General features: G+C 41.4%; 1 protein-coding gene across 2 annotated transcripts in view; it reads right to left on the bottom strand.

Moving 5' to 3' along the window:
• The window catches only part of FBN1 (fibrillin 1), a 204,211-nt gene that overhangs the window by 43,078 nt on the left and 135,767 nt on the right, over positions 1-25,366 (bottom strand). For both annotated transcript variants that reach the window (XM_019533627.1, XM_019533626.1), the window contains 13 exons: positions 20,923-21,045; positions 19,916-20,038; positions 17,463-17,588; positions 15,458-15,580; positions 14,650-14,772; positions 13,358-13,522; positions 12,897-12,965; positions 12,666-12,791; positions 11,106-11,228; positions 9,172-9,330; positions 8,878-8,949; positions 4,270-4,395; positions 868-990 (listed from right to left, as the gene is read on the bottom strand). In XM_019533627.1, the coding sequence (XP_019389172.1) occupies positions 868-990; positions 4,270-4,395; positions 8,878-8,949; positions 9,172-9,330; positions 11,106-11,228; positions 12,666-12,791; positions 12,897-12,965; positions 13,358-13,522; positions 14,650-14,772; positions 15,458-15,580; positions 17,463-17,588; positions 19,916-20,038; positions 20,923-21,045 (1,581 nt within the window). The remainder of the gene's footprint in view (positions 1-867; positions 991-4,269; positions 4,396-8,877; positions 8,950-9,171; positions 9,331-11,105; positions 11,229-12,665; positions 12,792-12,896; positions 12,966-13,357; positions 13,523-14,649; positions 14,773-15,457; positions 15,581-17,462; positions 17,589-19,915; positions 20,039-20,922; positions 21,046-25,366) is intronic.

Genomic DNA, 25,366 nt, shown 5'->3' on the forward strand with positions numbered 1-25,366 from the left:
GGGGTGGGTCTAAATTATGCCTAAGAGACCCCTTAGGTCTGCAGACTAAGGGAGACTTTACTTTTTGCCCCCTGAAGTGCCCCAAGTGCCTGTACTGGGTCGAGTACCCGTAGGACTTTAGGCCTGTGTTTCCCCGAGGACACTGGGCCCAGACAGTCCCTTCTCAGGGTGGTGGCAGCTACGTTACCCCCAGGCTAGCGAGTGTGCTCCAGGAAGGGGGTTGGCCAGACGTGAGGCACCCCTAGGGAGGCATTCGGAGCCTGGAAGGTGGTTGGGCACAGGGAGGTGGGCGGCTCAAACCAGGAGTGCCCCCTACTGGCCTGCCACACGATGTATACACAGCCACATGTGCACACATGCATTTCTATCTCTATCGGTAAAGGCCAACTTATAAGCCCTTATTTAACTACATTTAGTGCCTTATTAGCATCAGTGGCACTAGCAGCCAGCACAGTATAAAGCAATCTTTTAAATGAGGGAACATTTTTCTATTGGATTTTTCCTGAAAAATTTCGTGTATGTTCTCTAATCAGTTTTGGAGCAAAAGAATACAATTTTAAGGCCAAAGGCAGTTCAGCGTCTGTTAGATTTTCTGGCTAGACTGATTTTGCAAGCACACACTCAGACTTCTGAAAGAATTAAGTTTATAAATCATGACAATGATAATAAAAATACAAAACATTCACAAAAGCCAGTAAATAGTTTCAAGAGGCAAAAGGCTCATAAAAATAATTTGGTTGCATATTTGTTCAGGACAATGTACAAATCCTGCAGCCTTTTAAAGTAGGGCATACTTGTATGTTTAAGGCTGTTTTTCAGTCACTATGTACCGTATACCATTACATAAGTAAGCTTGGGAATACTGACCTGTGCAACGGCCTGTTGAGGTGAACCTGTAGCCAGGTTTACAGTCACAGCGATAGCTCCCAGCTGTGTTGACACATTCTGCATTTCGTTGACATACTGGCCCATTTTGGCATTCATCAATATCTATCAACACAAGATGGAATTTGATTGTTAGGACAAATTGACAATAAAAAATGGAAACAGAAGCACATTTTTCATTTTAAGAAAATGCCCCAGCTGACATGAAAGATTTTATGCATGTTGTTTTTACATTTATTTGTATTAAACAATTCACTGAAAGGAGATTTTTAGATTTGTTTTTAACCATTTCCTGCAGATTTTCCTAAGTCTGCTTCCTCCATCCTTTCAATCTGTCCCCATCCATTGGATGATATTATATTCATATCATATCATATAATATTTGGCTCTTCCAAAGCCAGTCATGTTGCACAGGCCTTTGGCTGCAACCTTGCATCTGGCTGCCTTTCAATTTGTGGCCCTGTTCTTGTACTGAGCTCCAGGGAGGATGGCAGCTTTAACAACATGGATTTCCACTGAAGTTGACAAGAGACCCCACACACATCCTAATGCAGCATTAAGCCCCACATATAAGAACTGCCTGATCTTTAAAGGAGCCAGACATGAAGGAATGTGACTATGAATTTTCTTTCAGCGTTATCAATCCAAAGGGGGTGGTAGTTATACAGGTGATCACAACCTGCAAAACTTCCACTCCTTCTAGCCCCTTGTTGAAGCATGGCTCTCTCTCTCTCTCTTTGTTTACTGGCTTCTGAAGGTTCTTAAACTGAATTTAATTCTAGCTAATTTTCCTCATGGCTGGCTCTCACAGAGCTGATGGATGAACAACATTTTCCATCTGTAATATTGGCCTCTGGTTAGAGTTTGGTAAACTCAGCCCTGTTTATTTACTGTGGGTGACTAGGTTGAATGGGGCACACCCATTCAGAATAACTGTAGTTGTATGCAAGAAATGAAGCTTTTTGGTAATATCTTTTTGGACCAACTGAATATTAACATGTCTCCTAACTATTCAGTTGGTCCAATAAAAGGTATCACCAAAAAGTCCTTGCTTCTCACTTGTTTCCTGGACTATCACGACCATCACCATACTCCAAATCTACTGTCATATAGGATCCAAAACTCCCATTTTTTTGAATAATGCAAATACTATTACCTACAAAGATTAAAAGAGCACCAGTAAGAAACCTGACTCAGACTGGGGACTGGAGGTAAGAACAAGAATGAGACTTCCTTTCAGCATTATATCGTGAACATTTCTGCTGTACTGTAATGTTATACAATAGTAACACTTACACAGCAGCAGCAGCAGGAGAAACAAAACTGAAGGCAGCTCATGTTAATTCCCCTACCTGGAACACAGCTGTGATGGAAGCTGCATATTCATTTAGGTATAATACATGTCCCGTTCACTCCCACCCCCCAAAAAACCACAACACAACACAACACAACAAAAAGGACTTTTAAGAAAGCAAAGTACTATTCTGGGCGGCCTGCTACCAAGCCCTTGGATTTCATGACTTACCAGCTTCCCTGAAAATACACTGACCATTTGGTGGGGGACTATAAGATGGTACTGCCTTTGTCAATTGTTAGAACAGGAGTGGACAAAATATGGCCCCTGGGCTGGATATGGCCTCCCAAGTGATTCCATCTGGCCCATGGTAGATTCGTCAGCCCTGCCTGGTCCAGGCACAGGGAGCAGCTTGGGAATGCACCCAGTCCTGCCACCACTGGGCGCAGAGGTGCCACCAAGTGTGGAACACAGCACTCCACATTTCCATGTAGCTCTTGTGCATGCCAGGAGCTGTGGTCTGTGGGGCTGGGAGATGCAGCAGTTGGGTGGGAGCAGTCTAGCAGCTGGACTCGGCTTACTGGTAGCCCCCACAGTGGCAGCTTACTCTCATCATCACACTCTGGCTACCACTGCCATTGTCTGCGCCACCATTGCCAGCCCTGGCTCCACTGCCTGGGCACTCTGGCCTATTTTCCCTGCACCCACCACTGAGGCACCAGAGGGCTCAGCTGAACAAGGGGGCAGGGCTTCTATGGAGACTGACCCATGACCCATGTTGGCAGGGCATGCTTGACCAGGCAATTGGGATGGGGCTGTAGGCTGGTGTCCAGGAGTGGGCAGGTGAATGAGGCTGGGATCACAGGGCAGTGACAGCATGGGGCTGAAGCCTGGGGCAGAGCCACCATCTGCTCTCCTCTTGTCCCTGTGACGGGTGCCGATCCCACAAGCAGCAGCTGTGGCATATAGGCATTCACATATTTTCTCGTAGAACAAAAATGGTAGTTCTCGGAGAAAAATAACCCATCTCTGACCTGGTAGAGATTGCTCCCAGGAGAAACTCTCCCAGGAGAACAAATGTCTCTACACTTCCCTGCTGCAGGCTTGGGGAAGGGGAAGGGGGAGTTGCCCCCAGACTGGTTTTGGGAGGGGGCATGTAGAACAGGGGAGGAGGGGGGAAGTTTCAGACTGTAGTGCTCCCTGTCCCAGAAACATTTCTGGAAAATTTCTATCATTGGACATGAACACCAGTTCATGGCCAATAATAAGTCACCTACCTTCTCTAGAAACAAAACTATGTCTTCCTGAGGAGGAAACACAGGGGCTATATATACATGCGAGTTAACTGGTACAACTTAGTTGAAATCAGTGTACTATATCCACCTAGCCCACTAGAGGTTTTAAGAAAAATGAATTCTCCCACCATACATCAAAAGACCTGGCATTTTTGTGTGTTTCTAGATTGGCACTATCATATCTGTGCTTTTAGTGTCTTGTTACATAACCTATGTGTCCTGATGTTGCAATTCAGTGGTCAGTGAGTCTCATAACCACAACAGGGAATGAAGGAAATTCCTACCATAATCTTTGATTGATGACAGTGACTAAGCTAGAGAATATTTATACAGATTTACCCAATATGAAAATCCATTGAAGAAATTTTGATCTTGTTTTTGAAATATTTACACAAATGTTGTTTTCCTTAGAAACAAAATATCAACTTGAAAGTGAACAGTGTTCTTGTGACCTGACTTATGTAAGACCACCCAATGTACTTATTTACTTCTAAACTATGAAAAGTGGGAAGATTTACTTGCCATAACAGGTTGACTCATACTGATTCAAGGTCTTTATAGATTAGCTGGAAAATCTGGTAATCAGGAAGCAACAGAAAATATATGTGCAACAGAATTTCCAGGGAGAAGCTAAAATGGCTTTATTTAAAGTCCTGCCCAACTCACATTTTACTGAGCCCAGAACAGTCCCCTGTTATGGATGGATTTGCAAGTACACTGGATTTGCCAGTGTTTGAACTGCCAAAAGGCTAATAATGCCCCCATTTCTATGTGACAAAAGTATAAGCCTCTTACCTTCACAGATCAGCAACTTATCATTGTAGAAGAATCCCACAGGACACTCACATCTGAAGCTGCCAACCATATTTATGCAGATTCCATTGTCACAGACTCCAGGGATCTCTCGGCATTCGTCAATATCTGTAACAATTGATTTTTAAATAGTCTGAAAAAAAGCGTATTAAATTTGTTTCTACAGAAATATTCTATTTTGCATTTATTCATGAGACAACGTTACTGCAATGTTTATAATAGCAATATGATTACGTAAAATGGTATCAGATACTCAATATTTCCCACGTGACCTGGCAAACTAGATATTTTACTACATATTTTGATATATAGACCAATACCTCTATTTCTTCACTAAAGCCAAAATTTATTAAGCACGGAGAAAATTACAGTTACTTCCCTGCTCTGTCTCATCCATGTCCTATCCTGACCTGCCTCCTTTTCCTTACACTGGAGGTTGGGGCTGCTGGAATAGGCAGCAGCAGAGCCTCATCCACCAGCCGCCTGCTGGTAGCATTCCCTTGCACTGGGGCAATTCTCCATTTGGCATTTCTAGCTGCTTGGAATCTACTATGCATTACTAACATGGAACAAGGTGTCCTCAGAAGATGAAACTCCAGCCCAACAGATGTTGTTTGCAGAAGCAATGTACAATGTTTCCCAGTTTGCACAGTTCCCTCTGTGCTTAAAAAACAAAAACAAAAAACCGAAAAGCAAAAACACCCCTCCTCATACTCTAAGGGGCTGATCAAAGAATTCACTGAAATTAATGGAAAGACTCCGATTGCCTACTGTGACTTTAGCTTATGCCTTATGGCCTTTGGCATTGAGAAGGGGAAGTGCATCTGAATACAAACTTTGGTTAGACCTCCGCTTTACATCCAGTTTCTCCTCCAGTAAACCTGCAAGTAACTTTTATACTTTTTACTGACATTATGAATGCCTAATGATATTTGAAATGCCTGCAAGATACTATGCTTTTGCATTAAGTCCCACACTTTCTTGTGCAAGGAATGGTGTTTGCCAATAGTTGTTTTATTTCAGGTGACTATTTTTGGCTTTAAAAATACAGATGTTATTTCAATAGTATAAATCTTGCTGATTGGGCTCTTTAGGTCTTTTTCAGGCCCAGCTATGGGACCAATATCACTAAATTCATGGCAGCAATAGTGATGGAGAAAGGTCAAAGAGCATTGTGGGAATGCTCCACCAATCCCTTAATTTCCTACACAAGCACCTCTAATGCTGCTGATATTTATCCCAATGATTATAAACAGGTTAAGACCAAACCAAAACCCACCTGTCTGCCATCACCAGAAGTAATCAGCTTGAATAAAGACATGGAAATATAATGAAAAAATGGAATAGAGATATTACAGCAAGTTTATAATCCAACAATGCACTGCCTGCCAATCACTACATGAATGACAGTACAGACTGGTCCTGCATGGTATAAGCCAGATACTAAATTATACCCTTGCAGCACACCCAGTGCGTGGAAGGAGCAGAAATGGATAATTTCTGTCCCCAGACTAAGGAAAGGTAAAGGCTGGGCATCATAGCTGGGGGAGCCTATACAGATTCCCAGTCATTGATATAGTCTGGTTGCTTACATAGGGTAGCAACTTGTATCACTAGTTTTAGTTATGGCTGAGGACACATTAGTAGCATCTTTGGGCTCACCTTTCTGCTTCCAGGAGGAAAGTGAGGGTCAGCTGCAAAGGCTGCTGCTTTTGTGCTTGAACAAAGCTATACCAACAAGTACTGAGAAGGCTGAGCCACTTCTGGCATGCATACTACTAACTGCTGCTGAGGCAGGACCTGCATGTGCCCTGCATTTCATGACCCCTTCCCCATCTAGAGTGGGCTTCCTTTATATGAAGTGTTATGTAGTAGTGCCAGTGTGCAGGCTGCACAAGGCTTGACACCACCTCATACGATTACTTCTGACTAAGCAGGTCAAGAGACTAGGACTTGCCATGGTAAGCTCAGAGGTGACCTAACATGCTGGCATTGAATGGCAATGATTTTGGCAATTGAGTGCAAATGCTGAGACATGATGCTTTGCTCCTCAAACTGCCAGGAATATAATATACTGTCCATTTCTGTATACACTCTACCTAATTAGAATGGATTCCACAGACCAGGCTATGTTAGTGCTTTCTACAGCATCCACTACAAGAGTATCTGAATACTTTGGGTGCCTGTACATGAGTCGGGAGGCTGCTCCAACATGCTGTAATAACAGTGTATTGGAGCAGCCTCAATCGAGTCTGCTGGAGCATTGTAATTACCAGCCTCCATGTCTCCTTGTGCTTCAAAATGGCTGGGGGGGGCACTTTAACTAAAGCTCGTATGACAAACTTTAGAAAAAGCACCCCCACTGCCATGTTGAAGCCCAGAGACACTAATACACAAGACACTCCAGGCACTTTAATTAGAGCGGTGCTCAAAGCCACTCTAATTAAAGCACACCCTTCTCCCACCCACAAAGCATGCGTTAAGAATGCCCTTTATCACTACCTATATACCTCAGCTGTCTTAGTTTTGCAGGGATGTTCCACTTGTTTTTGTGCGAATCAAAACAAAACAGAATCCCAAAAGGATCCTTGTCTTTGAATTCCTCAGTTCCTCTCTCTTTCTCATTTTTGCAATTTGTTATAAACAATTCAAATGTTACTCATAATAATGCAGGTGTAGCAAAATGGGAGGTCCCCAACCAGCCACAGTGCTGGTCTCCCACTGCCTCTGGGCACACCACCTACCTCTCTCACCTGCCACACCTTGCTGTTAAGTAACTAGATGGTAACAAGGTGGGAGGCTGCCTTTTGAGGGCCTGGATATCTAAGGGCCAAAAGTACATGCTCCTACCACCCCTTAACATGTCACATACCTCACAGATGTAGCTCACAGCTGTACTAAGCTCTGGCCTGAGGCCAGGCCCAACTGGTCACAGTATTGAGTCTCTTTCACTGTGCCCTGCTCGGGCTACTCTCATACTGCCTCCCTCTCACAAAGGCCTCTCACTTTCCACCACCTCTCACCTGGTCTCTTTCACACCACCCTTCCTGGGCCTCACACGTACCACCTCTTCTCTCCTGGGGACCACATTCACTCTGGCCTCACCCAGAGGGTCCTCAGGCTTCCTACTCTTCACTGCCCGGCCAGTAAGCGTGCAGCCTTTTGGGCATTTCCCACTACCCTCCTCTGAGTGAGCGCTGGGCAGTTCACTAAAGGCTGTGCTGACTTTGCCACTGGTCTCGTAGCCGGGTAACTCCCCCAGCTGCTCTCCATCAAGGGGCTGACGGCTCGTCCCCTGTCCTCCTTACGGCTTCTCCTCTGCTGCCCTCCAATTGACCTCTGGCCCACCTATGACCTCAGGCGCCCTAAGGCTTATCTGGACCTAACTCAGGCCCTCATGCTAGCAGGACCTACCCTCAAGCCCCCTGCTCACAGGGACCCAACTTGTGCCCCGTACTCACAGGGCCCTAGCTCATGCCCCAGTGTTCACAGGGCCTCACAATTACCACTCTCTACTTGCCCCTCTCTCCAGGGCCTCACAACTGCCACTCTCGTGCAGGCATTCAGCTGCCCCTCTGCACACTACCCACACTCTGGTGTCTTGCACCCCGCAGGGCTCAGGTGCCACACCTGGGCATGCCTGGCCCTTTACTGCCTCTGGTGTTAAATAACCCACCCAGAGGTGGGGGCTGGGGATAAGAAGCCCCTCCTTACCTTTCACAGGGGAGGTAATTGGCCTGGCATTTCCTGGGGGCTCCCGCACCACCAGGAGCCCTGCCAGGCCACCCTTCCCCAGCTGGCTGCAGTTTCAAGTCAAGCCCAGGACCAAGAGCCTCCTGCCCTTACCTCCTAGCTGTTCTCAGAGAAGCAGCTCTTCTGGGAAATGTTGCTTCCTCGGTGTCTAGCAGTGAACTGCTGCCCCCAGCCCTGCTGGCCTAGGGCTTAAGATGGCCACTTGTCAGGACTGGGCCGCACCTGCTTGCTGCCGGACCCCAGTCTTAAAATGGCAGAGCACTTAAGATGCTCTGAGCCCTACCTTCCCCCTTACAATGCTTAGCAGGGAAAACTCTTCCCTGCTGCTCAAAAAAAACAGGCTCCCCCAGAGCCTGTGATAGCCCTAAAAGTGGCAAGCACCCCACTGGTGCTCCGCCACAGCATGTAAGAAATATTCTGACTGAAGAGAAAAAGGGATTTTTATGTTAATCTCGTACACAAGGGGATTGGTGTGAACTGTCAGATTAAATCTGTGCTTGAATCAGAAGGAAAGACTCCTAATTCCTTTCAAACTTAAAGAAGATTGGCCTTACTCCAAGATGATCATAGCCCATTGTCTATTCAGCAAGGCTTGATTAAAACATCTTTATAGCTTGACACTGCCTTGATCACAAGCAGCTGTAAATCAGGCCTGCCAGCTAGAAGGAGCTAGGCAGAAAGTTTGCAGGATCAGATTTAAGTTAAGGGTTGAACTCCATTGTATTGTTTGGTCTTTATTCCTCTCCAGGAAAAAACTAATTGTGGAAACAAAGCCTCCCTTTTCCTAGCACATAGGTGGTATGGAATTTAGTTCTCAACAGAGTAATCACAACTCACCAACTGGTAACCCTGTATAAATGTCAATGAAGAAACCAGGCCTTTGACTTCCACACAGTGTTGAAAATTCATCTATAATAAGAAAACAAGATAACTCAAATTATCCAAATATTTTCATACTAGGCTAAATTTCCCCCTTTTCCTGTACTTGGATAGGCACATGCACAAACACATACAGAAACACAGAAATATATGAAAACATAACCCTCTCTCCTTAGCTTTAGAATAGCTTGCATGGTTATAAACTTTATAATAGCTTATTTGGTTATAAACATTTTCAAATTAAAAACCTACCTGTACTAGGAATAGGACACTGCTCACAAGGCTTATTCCATGCTCTCCCAATGTTGTAGGAACAGCAGCACATTTTCTTGGTCATGTTAAAGAGAAGCTCTCCATCACAGGTTTGATTGTCTGCATAATAATTTCTGTAGCAGAGACTCCTCCTCATATCTGCAATAAAAAAACAAAACGTATGATGCTGAAAAGCTCTGCTGAAATATACGATGAAGCTTGTATGAAGGTAAGAGGTCATATTTATTAGTCACCTCATACTTAGTTACCGCCTTGCCCAAATGCACTCAGAATATTACTAGGTCACCTGTTAGAAGACTTTTAAACACCTGACTTCTGTAGCTCTCTCCAGAGGTTGCTGAAGACAGGTTTTTCTCTAGCGTTTTACACCCTTGCTAGGAGTGACTCCTAAAACCTATGAAAAGCTTGAAATGTTGGGTTAAATGTGTTCTCTCAGTTGTCTAATCGCTCCGCAGTAAAGCGACACCATCTACACGTGCATCCCTACCCTTAGACCAGAGAAAACTAATTAACTACACCGTAGGATAGTATTGCCTGACAAGTACTATCTTATGGCAGAATTATTTACTCTGCTGCAACTCATGTGTAGACAGTGACCGGGGCTGGCTGGGGCTGCCTGCCCGCTAGCCCCACACCATAGCACCCTTGTGCTCCAGCCCCTCCGCAGCACATTGAGCCAAAGGGGAGCAGCTCCAAGCTGGCCCACTGAACCCCACAGTCCCCTGCCAGCCAGGACTGCACAGTCCTAGCTCAATATGCTACAGTCATGGAAGCAAAATTAAACACTGCACCTAGAAACAATAATATCACATAAAGATGTGCCCATTGAAACTCAACTCCAAAAGCTTCAAAAGGGTGGTGTGATACCAGTAAAAGGAAACCCATGGCTCCTCTTCTCTTAAGGAGCAGCTGTAAGCAGGGCTGCCAGCTAGAAAGAGCTAGGCAGAAAGTTTGCAGGATCAGATTTAAGTACGGTGTAAATAACTCTCCCATAGGGCATTATAATATTATCGGTCACCATTTTTCAGGGACCATTTTGAAAAGAGATGCATTCATTTTGAAAAGAGATGAATTATTAGGATAGAAAGGTCACAAAACCTTCCAGAGCAAAGGCTGAACACAGTAACAAACCTTGAGCAAAAGCGCCAATTGAATCACAGACCTTTAATGACGCATCACCATCAGTCAGCTCCAGAGCACGAGAAATACAGGACAAGGTCCAGCCATGTGCTGTCCTCTACAATGCGATGGTTAACAGTGCCTAGGCAAGCTCTGCTGGGATGCTGTCTACTGTGCTGCCTCTACTGCAGCCAATGATTTTTCAAGCCACAGACTGGCTGGTGTTATACAAAAATACTTTGTTAATCTTTTGAGGCCTGGTCCTACTCCCACTGAAGTCAATGGGAGTTCTGCCACTGACTTCACTGGAAGAAGAATAAGCCTGTGATGCTCAGACATTCCAGCCTCGAAACATTACAGCCGTCCATCAATTTTTACAATAATGCTCAGTGGAGAGGCTCTGTGCATAGATCAATAACATGATATGGCCCAAAGTACCCATGAAATATCACTCTTGCCAAAGGATTAAAATGGAAAATTCATTTCACATGAAGAGCAAATATAACACCTTTTTACTGTGGTTGGAAGGAAACAGTAACATTGTTTTGCCAATCTAAACAGACTACACTGATTGTGAGTTGTTTTCTAATAAACCTCTGACAAAAACCTGTCTTAGTTTACTTAATGAAAATAAATAGACTAGACCCTCAGTTACATGGACATTGCCAGAACTGCATTTAATTCATGACTTTTCTTCTGTGTAGCTTAATTCAGTGGAGCCATTTACACTAGCTGCTGCCCTGGCACAAAGTGTAAAGGCAAAATCTTAAAAAAAAAAACCCAAAACCTCTTACCCATACAGTTGTTGCCACCATTGACTTGCATGTAGTCAGGAGGACAGATACAGGTGTAGTTTCCAACAGTGTTATAACAAGTGCCAGGACCACAAATTCCAGGTGTTTCACATTCATTTACATCTAATAAGAAAACCAAAAGCCATTACATAACCACAGTTTATATCAGTCTCAATTGTGTTGAGACATTAGTAAATTTGGGTTAAGATGGCCCAGCAGTTTTTGGGGCAAGAATATACTGCTAAGACTACTTAATGGTCTGGGTCAGGATGGGCATAGAGTGTACAGGAGAGGGAGTAATACCATAAATGGTTATTTCCACAGGTGAGCCAGAAGGCCTCACAGCTAAGGTGGGCCTTGGGCTGCTTGTATATTCAAAGGGATGGGCCAGTGACAGTCAATTTCCTTTAAACTTCTGCCCTAGCAGTTATCTTTGGAGATGCTCTAAAATCAGGTACAAATCACATCCATGTCTCCTCTCTAGGTACTAATCACCCCTTATGACAAGAGAACCCAAGGAAGATAAGAGTCTCAGTAAACTAGCAGGAGTAAGCCTGACAGAGCCAAAGTCACCTTATCTTATCTTAAACAAAACTGATGTAGTGAATTTTGATTCGATGGGCTAGAGATGGTAGAATAGTTGCACTCAGCAAATGCGGCAACAGTTACACCAAAAGTCTCCAAGCAAAGGGAGAAAGTAAAAGATGGACACTTGAAAGTTGCTTAAACAGCCTTGCTCATTTTAAACAATATTCAGCCATCAACAGAGAAAGATCTGTACGGACAAGTAGACTTATATCTTCTCTCCACTTAACAGGAAGCCTGTTAACAAGTTGAGCTGCATGTATACAGTACTGCATGAAAAGTCTTTCTGCTTGATTTTTAGCCTGTAAGCTCTTTGTGGCATGAATCTTCTTATATTTACCTAGCCTTAGCACATCATAGACATTATGGAAAACCAATAATATTACAAATGGTCTGAGAAGCTGAATATACTCTGAACAATGGAAAAGTAGGCATCAGGTTTGGGGATTTTGTCAAAACTTGATACAGAATGCAAACTATAGGCTTCATGGGATAAGTGCATAGCATAATGCACTAAATGCATGCTACCGACTCACTGTGGTGAACGAAGGCTGCAATACTAGAAATATTTACAGTTAAAGACTCAAGCTTTAGATTGGAGGAAGACAGACAATGAGCTGCACTTAAAAGAGGATGATGCCATTTCCACCTGCCCAGCAAACCCAAGCAGCCATCTGTTTGTTTGTTTTACTGCTTAGTCAAGGTAAATAATTACACTGTCTACCAAAGAACTGCTATTTCTTAGAGTTAGCCGGTAAATCAGAAGACGTTAGATAAAAAATTATAAAAATTTCCATCAAGTCAAAAGGAGTTCTTTATTAACAAATAGTGTGATGGAAAAATTTTGACCAGCTCTACTGTCTTTGCATTTACACATCTTGTTTTGGCAGAACCGATTGATTTTGATGGATGTTGAGTTGTCAACACTTTGTATGAAATAACTGCCAATGCTGGGTAAATCCAAGGACTACATACCGTCACATACTCTAGTGTCTTCATTTAAATAGTATCCAGATGGACACTGACATTGGAAACTTCCAAATGTATTGATACATCTTCCTCCTTGGCAAAGTCCGGGTAGTTCTTGACACTCATCAATATCTAGAAAAGTGAAAGCACCAGTATGATTATATGGCAAAAAGAGTACATTTCACCAAAGAATTTTGTCATTGTAGACATGTAAAATATTTAAATTATAAGTATTACCCTCCAATATAACTGTAATCGGGTTTGGTCGGAATCCTTCCCCTCCAGGGCACAGAACCTTATACTCAGCTGAAAACAAAAAAGATTTCATGAATTTTCAAAACAATAATATTTGAACTTGGAAATCTCATTCTAGGGTACTTAAATTTAAGAGGCATAAAACAGCCTCAGCAAAATAAGGTGTCACCTATTAATATAACACTGAGTATTGCTTTCCCCATTAGATAGTACAGTTTTGCCTGCAATAGCACAATTATACAGGGGCAAATATAATGTTCGTTTTGCTGATCTTATGTCAATTACAAAAGATTTTGTACTGTGAGTGGTATAATAATAAGACACTGCAGTACATGTATATACATAGCAGGTGGTAATACTAGAACTGTGCTATCCAGAGAAAGTAGAGAAACACAAAATAAGCAAAATATATTGTTACCTCTAATGACGTTAAGTCAACTTACTTGAGTTCACAGCCGGGCAATGTTCACAGGGAATTCCCCAAGCTTTTCCCAGGGAACAGCAGCAGGATGCTTTGGAAACACCAACCCCAATCTCATTGCTGCAGAAGGTACCTCCATTATCTCCTCGTGTTTTAACTTCCAAGTAGCAATTGCCAGAACGGGTATCTATTCAAAATATACACCAAACCAAACATTATAGTTCAGGGGAGGGTTGACTTTTTTTCCTTTCTTTCCCTTTCTACCCCCTCAGCTCATTTATCACCTCTTCTCTATCTTACACTTAGGCTGTAAGCATCTTGGGGGAAAGACCAGTTATTTGTTTGTGCTTAAGCAGCATTCAGCACAATGGGATCTTGGTCCATGTCTGGTAATCCTAGGAGCTATGGTAATACAAAATAATAATAAAAAATGATGACACTAGTTTCAGTGCTGTGGAAGTTATCCCTGCAACATAATACAGGGTTTTACCCAAAGTATTAGGATCACTTCCATCCACAGAGGCCGTTTCTAACACCAGTAACTGGGCAAAACGTTTCTCTGTTAAGTCCTCCCACTGGAACCAATGAGATTGCTTGCAGACTAAGGACTTTCTCAGCTTGAATAAAAGTGTTACACTTGGGCTCTCATTTAGGTGCATATTTTCATTTATACTAGTCTCTCCCCATCTCCTTGAACCCTGGCCCCAATTCTAGGAACTGCTACTTTCATATGACTTTGATATTAATGTAATATAGATAAATACCCATTTATTAAATTAATATATTTGGAAAGTAAGATGTATGCAACTAAGATGCATCTCTCCTTCCCCGCACTGACCTCTTAAACAATTCAGAACCAAGGAGTACCAGAAAAGTACTGAATGGTTGAGGTCTAAGTCTCACAAGAACATTTCCCTTGGTCATGACAGTATGGTTTGGCCAGCTGCACCTACAGTCAGATCTGAGGGAGTGTTGTTGGCTTTATGCCACACCTTTGGGTTCTTTCAGTCTGGGGGACAGATGGAGGCTTGTTTGGGCTTCACGCAATTTAAAGCAGCCTTGTGGCTTCTCCAATTTGTGCACAGCTGCATCATGCACTGAAGGGGCTTTTGGCAGTAAGGGTTGGCTCCAGTGCAGCAGTACTCTAGCTATACTCCCTTTCCTTCCACCAACCTAAGCCAGGGGCAGTAGGATGGGAGTTGGAGAGCCCTCCCAAACAGCTAAACACCACCTGGTGGACTGCCTCAGCCAGCCGTTAGCATTACGGTCCATTTGCGACACTACTTCTCCATAACATAAAAAATGATATCTTACCAACACAGCCAACGCGGGTCGGATTCAGCTCAAAATCAGGGGGACACTCACAGGTATAACTGCCTGGGGTATTGACACATGTGCCACTGATACAGGTTGTGGGGTCTGCACATTCATTAACATCTGCAACAATAACAGCAGGGCTGTTAGGAAATACTGCAGTATAACACATAAGCCAACAATATGCTAAGCGTCAGTGTGTCAGACTCAGGAAATCATGATACTATGGCTTCTCATGTGTTGTATCTTAGTCATTCTCCAGACAGTTGCAAAGTACCACAGAAAATTTAGAAACAGATGTGTTATCCTGACATGCAATTGACATTTCATGGAGTAATACTTCATTTTCATTAGAAAAGAATAATTCTATAAAAAGAAATGCAGTGAGAAGTGCATGTGTTGTTCAAAAAATATTATCAGTTAAAAACATGTAGGAGCCCTTGTACTTTATGTTACTGTGAACAGAAAGTGTAGCACACAGCAGATCTCTTCCTGAGAGATGTAGAAGGAAAGACACAATGCCTCTGTTCTGTTTCCTTTTCTTCTCTTGACCCAGTGGAACCTGGGGCATCCACTGCTTCGTCATGCACAGGTTGGGAGGATGACTACACAAGCCCCCAAGTTAGGCAAAGTATTTGCATGAAATTTCCTGCTGACTCTTTTGTGCTACTTCAGTGTTCTGCATTGAAGGAGCTAGGACAATTCTGTGTTTTCTTTATAATCTAACACAGCACCAGCTTTGCCAAAAGACTAGACCAAGATAACAGCAGCTATGTTAAAAACAATGACATTTAAAATGAATCTTTACCTGTGCAGTTACCACCGCTTCTGTCTAATTCATAGCCCGTCTCACACTCACATCGGAATAGACCAGGTAGGTTATGACAAGTTCCATAGACGCAGATCTTAGAAAGGGCACACTCATCAATATCTTTAAGAAAAAACATACGGGGAAAAACAAATGCCATTAAATTTTCTTTATACAGAGAAATGAAATTTTGCACGAATCAGCATTTGGAAAACTAAACATGGAACTGAAGGCTGGCTGTTTCTGTATACTCCATAAAACAGGTTTTAGATTTGAAATAATAATATATAGATTTACATTTGGGACCTAAAAGATCCAATCTAGAACCCCTTATTCAGGCAAAAAACTCTCATTGGAGGCACTGGGAGTTGTGCCAGAACTAATCTGAACCCCAGTTGTAGGTTCTCCTGAGGAATAGTGAATTTTAACAGGAGGGGATGACTTCAGTTAATCACAGGCCCTAATATGAGCGTGAATTTCACCTTGTTCAGGTTTATTTCATCCAGCACATTTTAGACAGACTGTATTCATTTTCTGGGACTAACTATTATAGGTATTTTGCCTAAGTAAGGACTGCAGCATCAAACTCGATGTTTACAGAATACTGTATGAACTGCATAATGAACTACAAACTCAATCCAGTAACAAGAGCTCATGTTTACAAAGGACTTGAAAATGCTTTTGTGGTTAGTATACATAGCAGAGACATCAAGAGAAAGCTGTTGCAGCAACAGAAGAGAGGCACTATATGGGCTATTTAATGAAAGTTTGAAGATTATTTTGGTTGAAAGTAAATGGCTACATAGATAAAACATTAAAAAATCAATTTGTTTAAATTTGCATGGACTTCCAACTCTCATAATTAATGCCTTATACTTTATTAGTAAAAAAAATACATGGAACACTTTTGGGTAGCAAAAGTACACAATCCTATTTATGGTCTTCTTATGAATGTCATCCAATACCTGTGTCTATAATACATTCAAACAAGTTGGGTTTAGGAATCTCAGTACTAGAGAAAATATACATTTATTTATATATCTGAGCATATAATTTACTCATTGATTTTGTCTTTGTTTTCTATTAGTTAACACATTGTAAAATTCTAGCATTTTTGTACTCCCAATTAATTTAGATTTTTTCATATTTCCCCTTCTCCCACCTTTTGAGTGGCTTACAGAATATTGACTATTTACAAGACAAGGTATTGTTCTGACTTCTGACTTCAGGACTTAACTAACCAACTAGTGCAATGCAAACTGTAGATCTCAAATACATCATTTGAAACATACTTGGAGCAAATATTCATGCATCTAATTTTTTAAATGTATGTGAAATAGGAATATAAACTCCTGAACTCTCATACATAGGGTTGCAAACTGCTGAGTGGCACTTACTTTCAACACTCAGCAGATGTTGATGGGAACTTTTTTCCACTGGGTTTGCAACAATCTTGTTGTCTCATCTTTCTAAACTGTACCTTTCCTTACATTGGATAATTATGCCTTTGTATAATCACAGTTCATAGAAGCTACTCAGAATGCTTCACCAGCTACCAAATCAACACTTCATGATAGATTTTGGGTCTGATCCAAAGCCTAGTGAAATCAGTTGGGGGGTCTTTATATTGACTTCTGCAGCCTTGCTTCCCATATATTAGTCTTCCTACATATTAAAGACAATATTATGATGGTTTCTGCTAAAGTGACATGAATTGAATAGCAAAACCAGAAAAAATTGCCTAGATGATAATCCATCATGGTGGAAGAGACTCTTCAAAGAACTTCTCTCACTCTCTGGAGCTGGCTGAGAGCTCTGGAGCTCTGAGACAAAATTAGTATCTGGACACAAACAGGAAAACATGGCATTCTATCCTTGGCTGTATTTCTTTTGACCAATGTATTTTCCAACAGTTAACATAACTGCAACCGATTGTAACATTTTTCAAAAATAAAGTGTTAAGACAGAATTTGAAGAGTATTGTTTAAAGCTTACAGTGAATTACCTTCACATGCTTTCCTATCCGGACTTGGCAAAAATCCCATATCGCATTCACAGCGATATCCTCCAGGGACATTGAGGCACTGCCCATTTTCACAGAGGTTCAGGTTTTCTGAGCATTCATCAAGATCTGTAACAGAAAGAGGAATTGCATTTTACTGTGAATACTTCTCACTAACAATCGATCAGCTAAGATAAATTGTGATTGCCCACTGAAGAAATAAGGCTAGTTAAATGTTTATTGTCATACTAAAAGGCCAGGGGCAGTTTTTCACTTTGAAAATATGATTTCTAATAAAACAAAGCAGCAGCAAAAGGTAAAAACTGTTTAAAGTAGTTAAATCTAATAACAAGTGCAGGGAGTGGAGTAATTTAAACTTAGAGCCAAATTTAGACAAGATAATATAATTCACATGCTCTCATCATTATGGTTTGTATTACGGCAGAGCCTTGAGGCCCCAAATGAGATCAGGGGTCTCCTGTGGTAGGTGTTGTCCAGCATACAAACAAATGGTAAGAGAGACTCGCTGCTTCACTGAGCTTTTATTCTAAACAGACAATACAGACAGAGTAGGAGGAGAAACAGACAAGAGGGGTGAAGTGGCCTATTCCAAGTCACACCACTGTATGGCTGGACTATACAGCTGTTGAGAAATAAATTGGCCCTTTTCTCTAGTTGACATTTTACACATCACATGTGCTGCAATGAAGCACAGCTGGAAGTCTCTGTGTAAAAATCTAGGACTGAGAAAGCAAAAGCACCACAGACCAAGACTGATGCTGCATGCCTTGGCAGAAGGCTTCTACAACACTTGCCTGCTCCAGTTTGAGTTCTACCCACTTTTCAAATTTCCTAAGTAATAAACAAGATAAACGCCAGAGTCCAATCAAAATGTGGGAATGTAATAAATGCTTGTTTTTAAAACAAAAAGGATATTGCAGTCCATAAGCTTTTCAAAATAAAGAACTTACATATTGAAAATAAAACAGTTGTACGTTATGAAGGCCATTTGAGAAGCAGAATCAGATTTGAAAATTGTATACAGTGCAAGAAACAGAGTTCTAGTGTTTATTCATACTACTGAATGATTCAAATGTAATTTACTTTAAATCAGCTGGGGCAGATTACCAGTTGAAATAAAATCAGTGGAGTCAACAGGGAGCTACGGATTTACACCAACTGAGGATCTGCCCAATTAGGCATCTATTTCAGGGCTCTATTTTGTTGTGCATCACTGTAGAATAACTTTGGCACAAAATCTATAACAGGGGCAGACAAAATATGGCTCATGGGCTGGATCCAGCCTGTCAGGCCATTCTATCCAGCCTGCAGGGCCCCTAAAAAATTTAGAAAATGTATATTTATCTGCTCCTGGCTGCCTGTCAATGATGGCAGGAGCCAGGGGCTATAGGATCCAGGGGAAGCCAGTAGGGTTTGCCACTAACGCCAACCAGCCCAGCCCTGCCCTGCCCCCCCAGGCCTCCCCCCCTACTCCCTCTCTCCCCAGCTGCATCACAGGACCACGGGGTCCACGCCAGTACCCCAGGGCCAGGAGCAGGAGTGGGGGGAGTGTAGGGGAGGTGGGGCACCTGTCAAGGGATGGGGCAACCAATGCAGCCCTTGACAGCTTGCCTAAACTCGGTAAGTGGCCCTCTGTCTGAAATAATTGCTCACCCCAATCTATAACAATAATCAAAATCCTTAGTGCAAAAGCAAAGTTACTAGTGACAACTTTTATATGGGCTAATTTGCTCTTCAAAGCAGAAAACTTTTAAGGTAGGGAACATCACCAAACAAATTTATAGTCTATAACATTAGGGTTCAGAAGTAGCTGCTTGTCATATTTCAGCACTGTATCCTGAAACCATAATCCAGATGATGCAGAAAAAGGACAGTGAACATGTGCTAACTTCTGGAAGGCAAACATATTCCTAGGCAACTGTACAAAGGAATATAAACAGATGTGCCTCATTACTCAAGTGTCATGTGGGTGGCCTGTAATCTGGTTTATTAATTGGTCCAATTACAGCACCAAGCACTGTTTTAATAAGTTTGCCACCCACATTTATTAACAAGTAACACTCTTAGAAAACTTTCACAGGGAAAAATGCCACTGAGTTTCATTGGCCAGCTTTTTCATAACAAATGATGTTATGTTACATGAAATGGGAGACTGTGACACAATATCTCAGGATATACCTTAACAAAAGACTGGAAAGATTCAAAACAAACATTTTGGTCTTCAGTCTAATGCTTCCTGACTTCAATTCAATGGGAGGCTTCCTGGAGCACAGAAAGACTGCAGGATCAGGCCTTTGGGATTGTAAAATTTTGGATCAGCACTTGAAATTAAATTACGCTACGTTTAAGAAAAAGGTAAATTTGCTCTACAACTAGCCACTTCAGATGCTTGCTTGGACATTTCACATTCTAGTACTTGCTCACTTCAAGCTCACCTGTACAAGTGAAGCCATCTCCCGTGTAACCTTCTTTACAAAGGCAACGGTAAGAGCCCATGGTGTTCTTGCAATCAGCATGTGGGCTGCAGTTGTGTGTTCCATTGGAGCATTCATCCAAATCTTTAAATATAAAAGACAGCCATATTAGTAAAAACCTTTTTCAATGGAACCTTTAAGATACTCAGTATATGGCACAGAAAAACTCTATTCTGAATATCTTTCATAATAAAAACAATGCACTATGTGGTTTCTTTTTTTGTTGTTGTTGTTTTTTAAACTTGACTTTTTTATGAGCTCTTTTATTTAGACAGCAAGAAAAACAACACATACTCTGTATCACTGGATATTCTAGATTACTGCATTCAGTGGTCTAGACTGGACACCAATTGTTCTTTTCTCAACTTGAAGGGATATTTCTCTTTCTCCCTCCATTACCTTCTTGATGGATATCTCCTCTTCTCATTCACATATCTTTGATTGGAAAAGCAGGATTTGCAATATGCTAAGTAAGCTGTTAAGATAACTCTGTAGTGCTGAGTTATATAGCAACTGGTCCTCAATACCCAGGATGAAATCCTGACTAGTCAGGTCAGTGGTAAAAATCTCAATGACTTCAAGGGAGCCAAGATTCCATTCCAAGCACATCAAATTTCTCAGGACCCTGCTACACATTCACATTAAATCTGGATAGAAATCAGCTATAGAGTTATTACACATTTCAAGCACTAACTCTGTAGCTGGTTGGCTCTTTTATAGTCATTTTTATGGTGTAATAATTACTTTGCATGGGTGGCTGGTTTAAATTTATTGCACAAATAACCAGTTAACTGATATACATATTATATATATATAAACAGTTGGTATAGGTCACCGAGGCCCCTGCTACCTCTCATTTTATATATATATAAAATATGGTTTTTTTATAAGTTACTGGATATTGTTTTGCTTCCTATTGGGGTTGGATTCCAATTATTAAAGTAGATGCAACAATACATGAAACTTACCTGTGCATTTGACACCATTTCCAATCCAACCTAAGCTGCAACTGCATTTGAAACTTCCTGCTGTGTTTGTGCATATGGCATGTCTGTCACAATTATGAGCTCCAATTTCACATTCGTTGATATCTGCAACGACACAGGCAGTTTTGAAAGAGTCTGTATGTCAAGGTTCTCACATTCAGCACAACTGATGCACAGAACACTACAAATTGGCTCTATAAATGTGACCAAAGGTTTGAGTTTTTTACAAAGCATGTAAAAATAGGTGCAAAAGAAACAAACTAATGACGAAGAAGAACTACTTAATAGCTTGTGGGTTTCAAACATGCACTGTCCTATTGTTATCTATACTTTTCTGTGAGAGTTACTTTAAGCAGTACTTTTGCAGAATAGTATAACATATTCCAAAGTCCCAATTGAGATCCATACCATAAGGAGAAAAATCAATGTATTAAGATTTCCACTTTTTCCTTGTATGCTCCAGGAAGAGTAAGTTCACAAGTCTCCAAGATGAAGAGGCATACCAGCCACAGGGAGCTCTAAGACTGAAGTAGATGCTCTATATTTTGGATCCTATGTTCTCTAACAGCCTTGGAAATCCCTTGGGCCAAACCTGCTTATTCAGAACTGGTATATGACACAGAATTTGGTTTCTGCATTAGAGAGATGCTAACATAATTTACCAGGCTACCCCTTATAGGGTCATACCTTAGTCTGTTCTTAGTTCACCTAAGGAGTGAGATGCAAAGCTTGCTTTCTACTGTTGCCATCTAACCATGGGACCTCCTTTTTGCCTAAGGGCTGCTTTAAACTGCAACAGAGTCCCTTCCTCCACCAAGGAATCAATATTGAATGCAGCAATATGCTCAGAGCTCTACAATACCAATGGGGTTGGTGGTTTATACCAGTTCTTCACCATGCTAATTCCTCCCCTTGCCAGGTGTGTCACCAACCAAACAACACAGCCAGGCTTTGCACTATCAGAGGGAACCAAAGCAGAGGGTGGGGGAAGAGGAGATTGTTAGGAACTGTTCCAAGGTATTTAGTCTTAATGTGAAGGTTGATGGAAATAAAACTTGTTCTTGAAGCAAGTTATTTCTTAAGAATTCAAGAAACCTGAACAAAGCAGAGGAGAGAAAAGCATCCTTGAAAGCAGTAGATGCCATCCATCCAAACCCTCAAAGTATGCATCCTTGCCAGCACATTCCACTTCAGTGCTTGGTATTTTCACCTTAATTTTGATTCTTGGGCAGTGTCAAAACATATAGGCAGAAAAATAAACCAAGCACAGCTCTTTTATGTTAGGAAACAAATTCATTCTTCATATAAGCACCTGGAGAACATATAAACTCAAAGATACTGTTTTCAGAAATTGTCTTGGTAGCTACAACAAATGCTGTAGAAACACACAAGCCATACATTTTACAGCCTTTACTGTAACCTAGCACTCTCTAACTGTGTTTTGGTTTGCTTCCATACATAGGTAGTATATTGTCTAGTATCACTTCAAATCTCTTATGAGTTTCTGCCATTTGTTACAAGGCTTTTTGCTCCCTTTACTGTTGTATTTGGTTAAATCACACTATTCTGCAGAACACCCAATGGAAAGGAAAACCTAAGGTACAAACTCGGTCTGATCCAACATCCATAGACCCCAATTCCTTCTCTCTGGGAGAAATGATTGAGCAAAGGCATGGAGCATTGACTGGAAAGCATAGAGATCCCCAGCCCCAAACCTAGTGATAGTACCAATCCTACTGCATGTTATTTTTGCTCTTCTATGGAAGCCAAGTTAATGGAGTTCAGGGCTCATTGCCTATCTGCTAGGATGAGAGAGGGGTCTGAAGCAGATGCCTAAGTGTGTACATTCCCACTGTTTGGACATTCCTACTGAGGTGAGTTCAAAACCTGTCTGTGCAGATCTAGGTACAGATCTGAAGCTGGTAGCCTGATCCCACCACTAATTAATCAAGACTAAGACTAGGACTCCTAGAAAACAAATATAGGCATGCACACTTTTTATATCTAAAATGAGAGGTCAAGAAAAGAAAAATCATAGAACATATTTGCCTTCACTACATGAAAAAAATCTGTAAGATGACAATACCACCCAGAGCAGGAAACTCGTCAAAAGTCTTAAAGGGAATCAAGAACATGAATTATGGCTTGCAGGAAAGGGAAGGTACCATTTCTAGAAGTCAGGTAGAGTATATATTCGTGTAAAAGAGGAAAAGAAAAACTCAGCAGTTTGCACTTTAACCTTTACGGGATCCGAGAAGAAACTAGTTGTTAAACCACTGCCAATATTAAGGGTGCTCTGTATTTGTTTACATGATGCTCAGAAATATTCAAACAATTGCATGCTTGCTCATAACCTTTGGAGAACAACAAAACAACATAAAAAAACCACTTCCTTCCAGATTTTTCTGCCAAGAATTTATAAACTACCAGTAGTTATGCTACAAGGGAATCTCTATTATGGCAACCTGAGCAATACAATTCAGCCCTACATCAGCTGATCATGGACTCTAATAGGAGCAAGGCAGGATCCACAAACGTAAAAGTAAACTACGTATCACTTCTAGCTTATCAAATTGTGCTTTATGAAGCCAAATGCTAGAAACTGAATTTTCTTAGGTTGTATCCTAACATCAGCAAATGGACACATCATATTTTTGCAGTGCCAAGGAGTTAATGGAATTAGAGTAAAATGGGCCTTTCAGGTTAGTCACATTATTATTTCAGACAACTTCCACTGGACTTTACTACAAGGGCTGTCATGCTGGATCTAGACGTGTCCTACTTTTAGTTCTAAGGCTCTGATCTTGCAGGCAGTGAACAATACTGATCTTCTGGGGACCTAGTATATCTCAGTGTAAACACTCTGAAGAACATGCCCTAATCCTCACACTCACTAAGGTGGGATGTCCTGACTATACTCGTCTGTTGCTACCCTTTTTGTGTCTATTCTTGGCTGGATGTCACACACACTGGCAATCTCTATTGGATGAAAGTAGGATGTAAGTCATGAAAGTAAATCTATAACAAATATGGACTTTTACAAAGGGATAAACTCCCACATTATATCATACATTGAAATGCCTAATTATGAGTTTTGTTCCAAGCTCTGAAGTCCTCACTCAGCTTTTATTCAGAAAAAAAAATATGTAATTGACTTCGAATGAGTTTTGCTTGAATAAAGACAGATTAAGTACTGCAAAATGCATCTCCTAATAACATTCACCATCACAGGGATGTTAGGAGGCTTAACTCATTTATGAATGCAAAGTGCTTTCAGCTTTAAATGAAAGCTGATAGAGAAGTGAACAATAACATTCTCATCCTCATTTCAGCTTGTATTTATTTTCAAAGCCATCTGCATTTAAGCACAGATCATGTTCTGTCATAATTCATTTGGTCTCCTTGCATCCTGTGGCTGAATTATAAGATTGACTTTATTGCATCACAGCTATTTCCAGAGCAAAAAGAAAGATCTCAGATCAAATAAAGTCCTCTCTAAAGAGGGGAATAATTTCAGCAGAAGTTGTACCCACTTAAGTTGGGGATTAATTTGGATTTATGTTGCTATAAGAACTGAATTATTACTTCACAAGATAAAACAAGATGGGGAAAGGGAGCTCTGAAGGGCAAAGCCTTATTCAAACACAAGTCTCTTCAATGACAGCCCAGATTCTACTATACTTAAGGTATGGATAAACATACCTTTTAGATGCTTTAAAAGAGGAGAGAGAATTGTTCAGAGCTGTTTGAAATGTGCACTGTAAGTGTTATGTCTGCATGATCCTATAGTGACACAAGAGAGGTAAATTGCTGTAACTTTGATCCTGAGTAAACCAGGGTTAAGTTGGAGTGGTTTGGCTGTATCCGTACAACTACAAGATCATGCTGATACAACAGTTGCTTTGTAACATTTTATATTGGTATCTTTTGTCGTGGCTACAATTTTTAGGCGTGTCTATACATTCTCTCTAATAAGCAGTACCTTGCTTGTCAAATAGTTCCATCCCTTACAAAAGCGCTACTCAAAAAGTAAAGTGCTACTGAGCCTGACCCAAAGAGAACACAAAATTCCCATTGACATCAGCAGAATACTCATCAGAGCTGAAGCTGAAGTGCTCCTCTGTATAAAGTATATTTATTGCTTAAGTTTTCTCCAGGAGGAAATTTCTCCTTTAGAATTAAAGCTGTTACAAGCCAACACAAACACAGAAAGTCCAATCAAAGACTGACACTACATCCTCAGCACGTCCCACTATAGTTTCATAGTTTCATAGTTTCATAGTAGCTAGAGTCGGAAGGGACCTAGGTAGATCATCTAGTCCGACCCCCTGCCTGAGCAGGAAAGAGCACCGGGGTCAGATGACCCCGGCAAGGTGCTCATCTAACTTCCTTTTAAAAATCCCCAGGCTTGGAGCCTGCACCACTT

Source organism: Crocodylus porosus, unplaced genomic scaffold (genome assembly GCF_001723895.1).
Source record: "Crocodylus porosus isolate Cpor-Errol unplaced genomic scaffold, CroPor_comp1, whole genome shotgun sequence".
NCBI classification, from domain to species: domain Eukaryota; kingdom Metazoa; phylum Chordata; order Crocodylia; family Crocodylidae; genus Crocodylus; species Crocodylus porosus.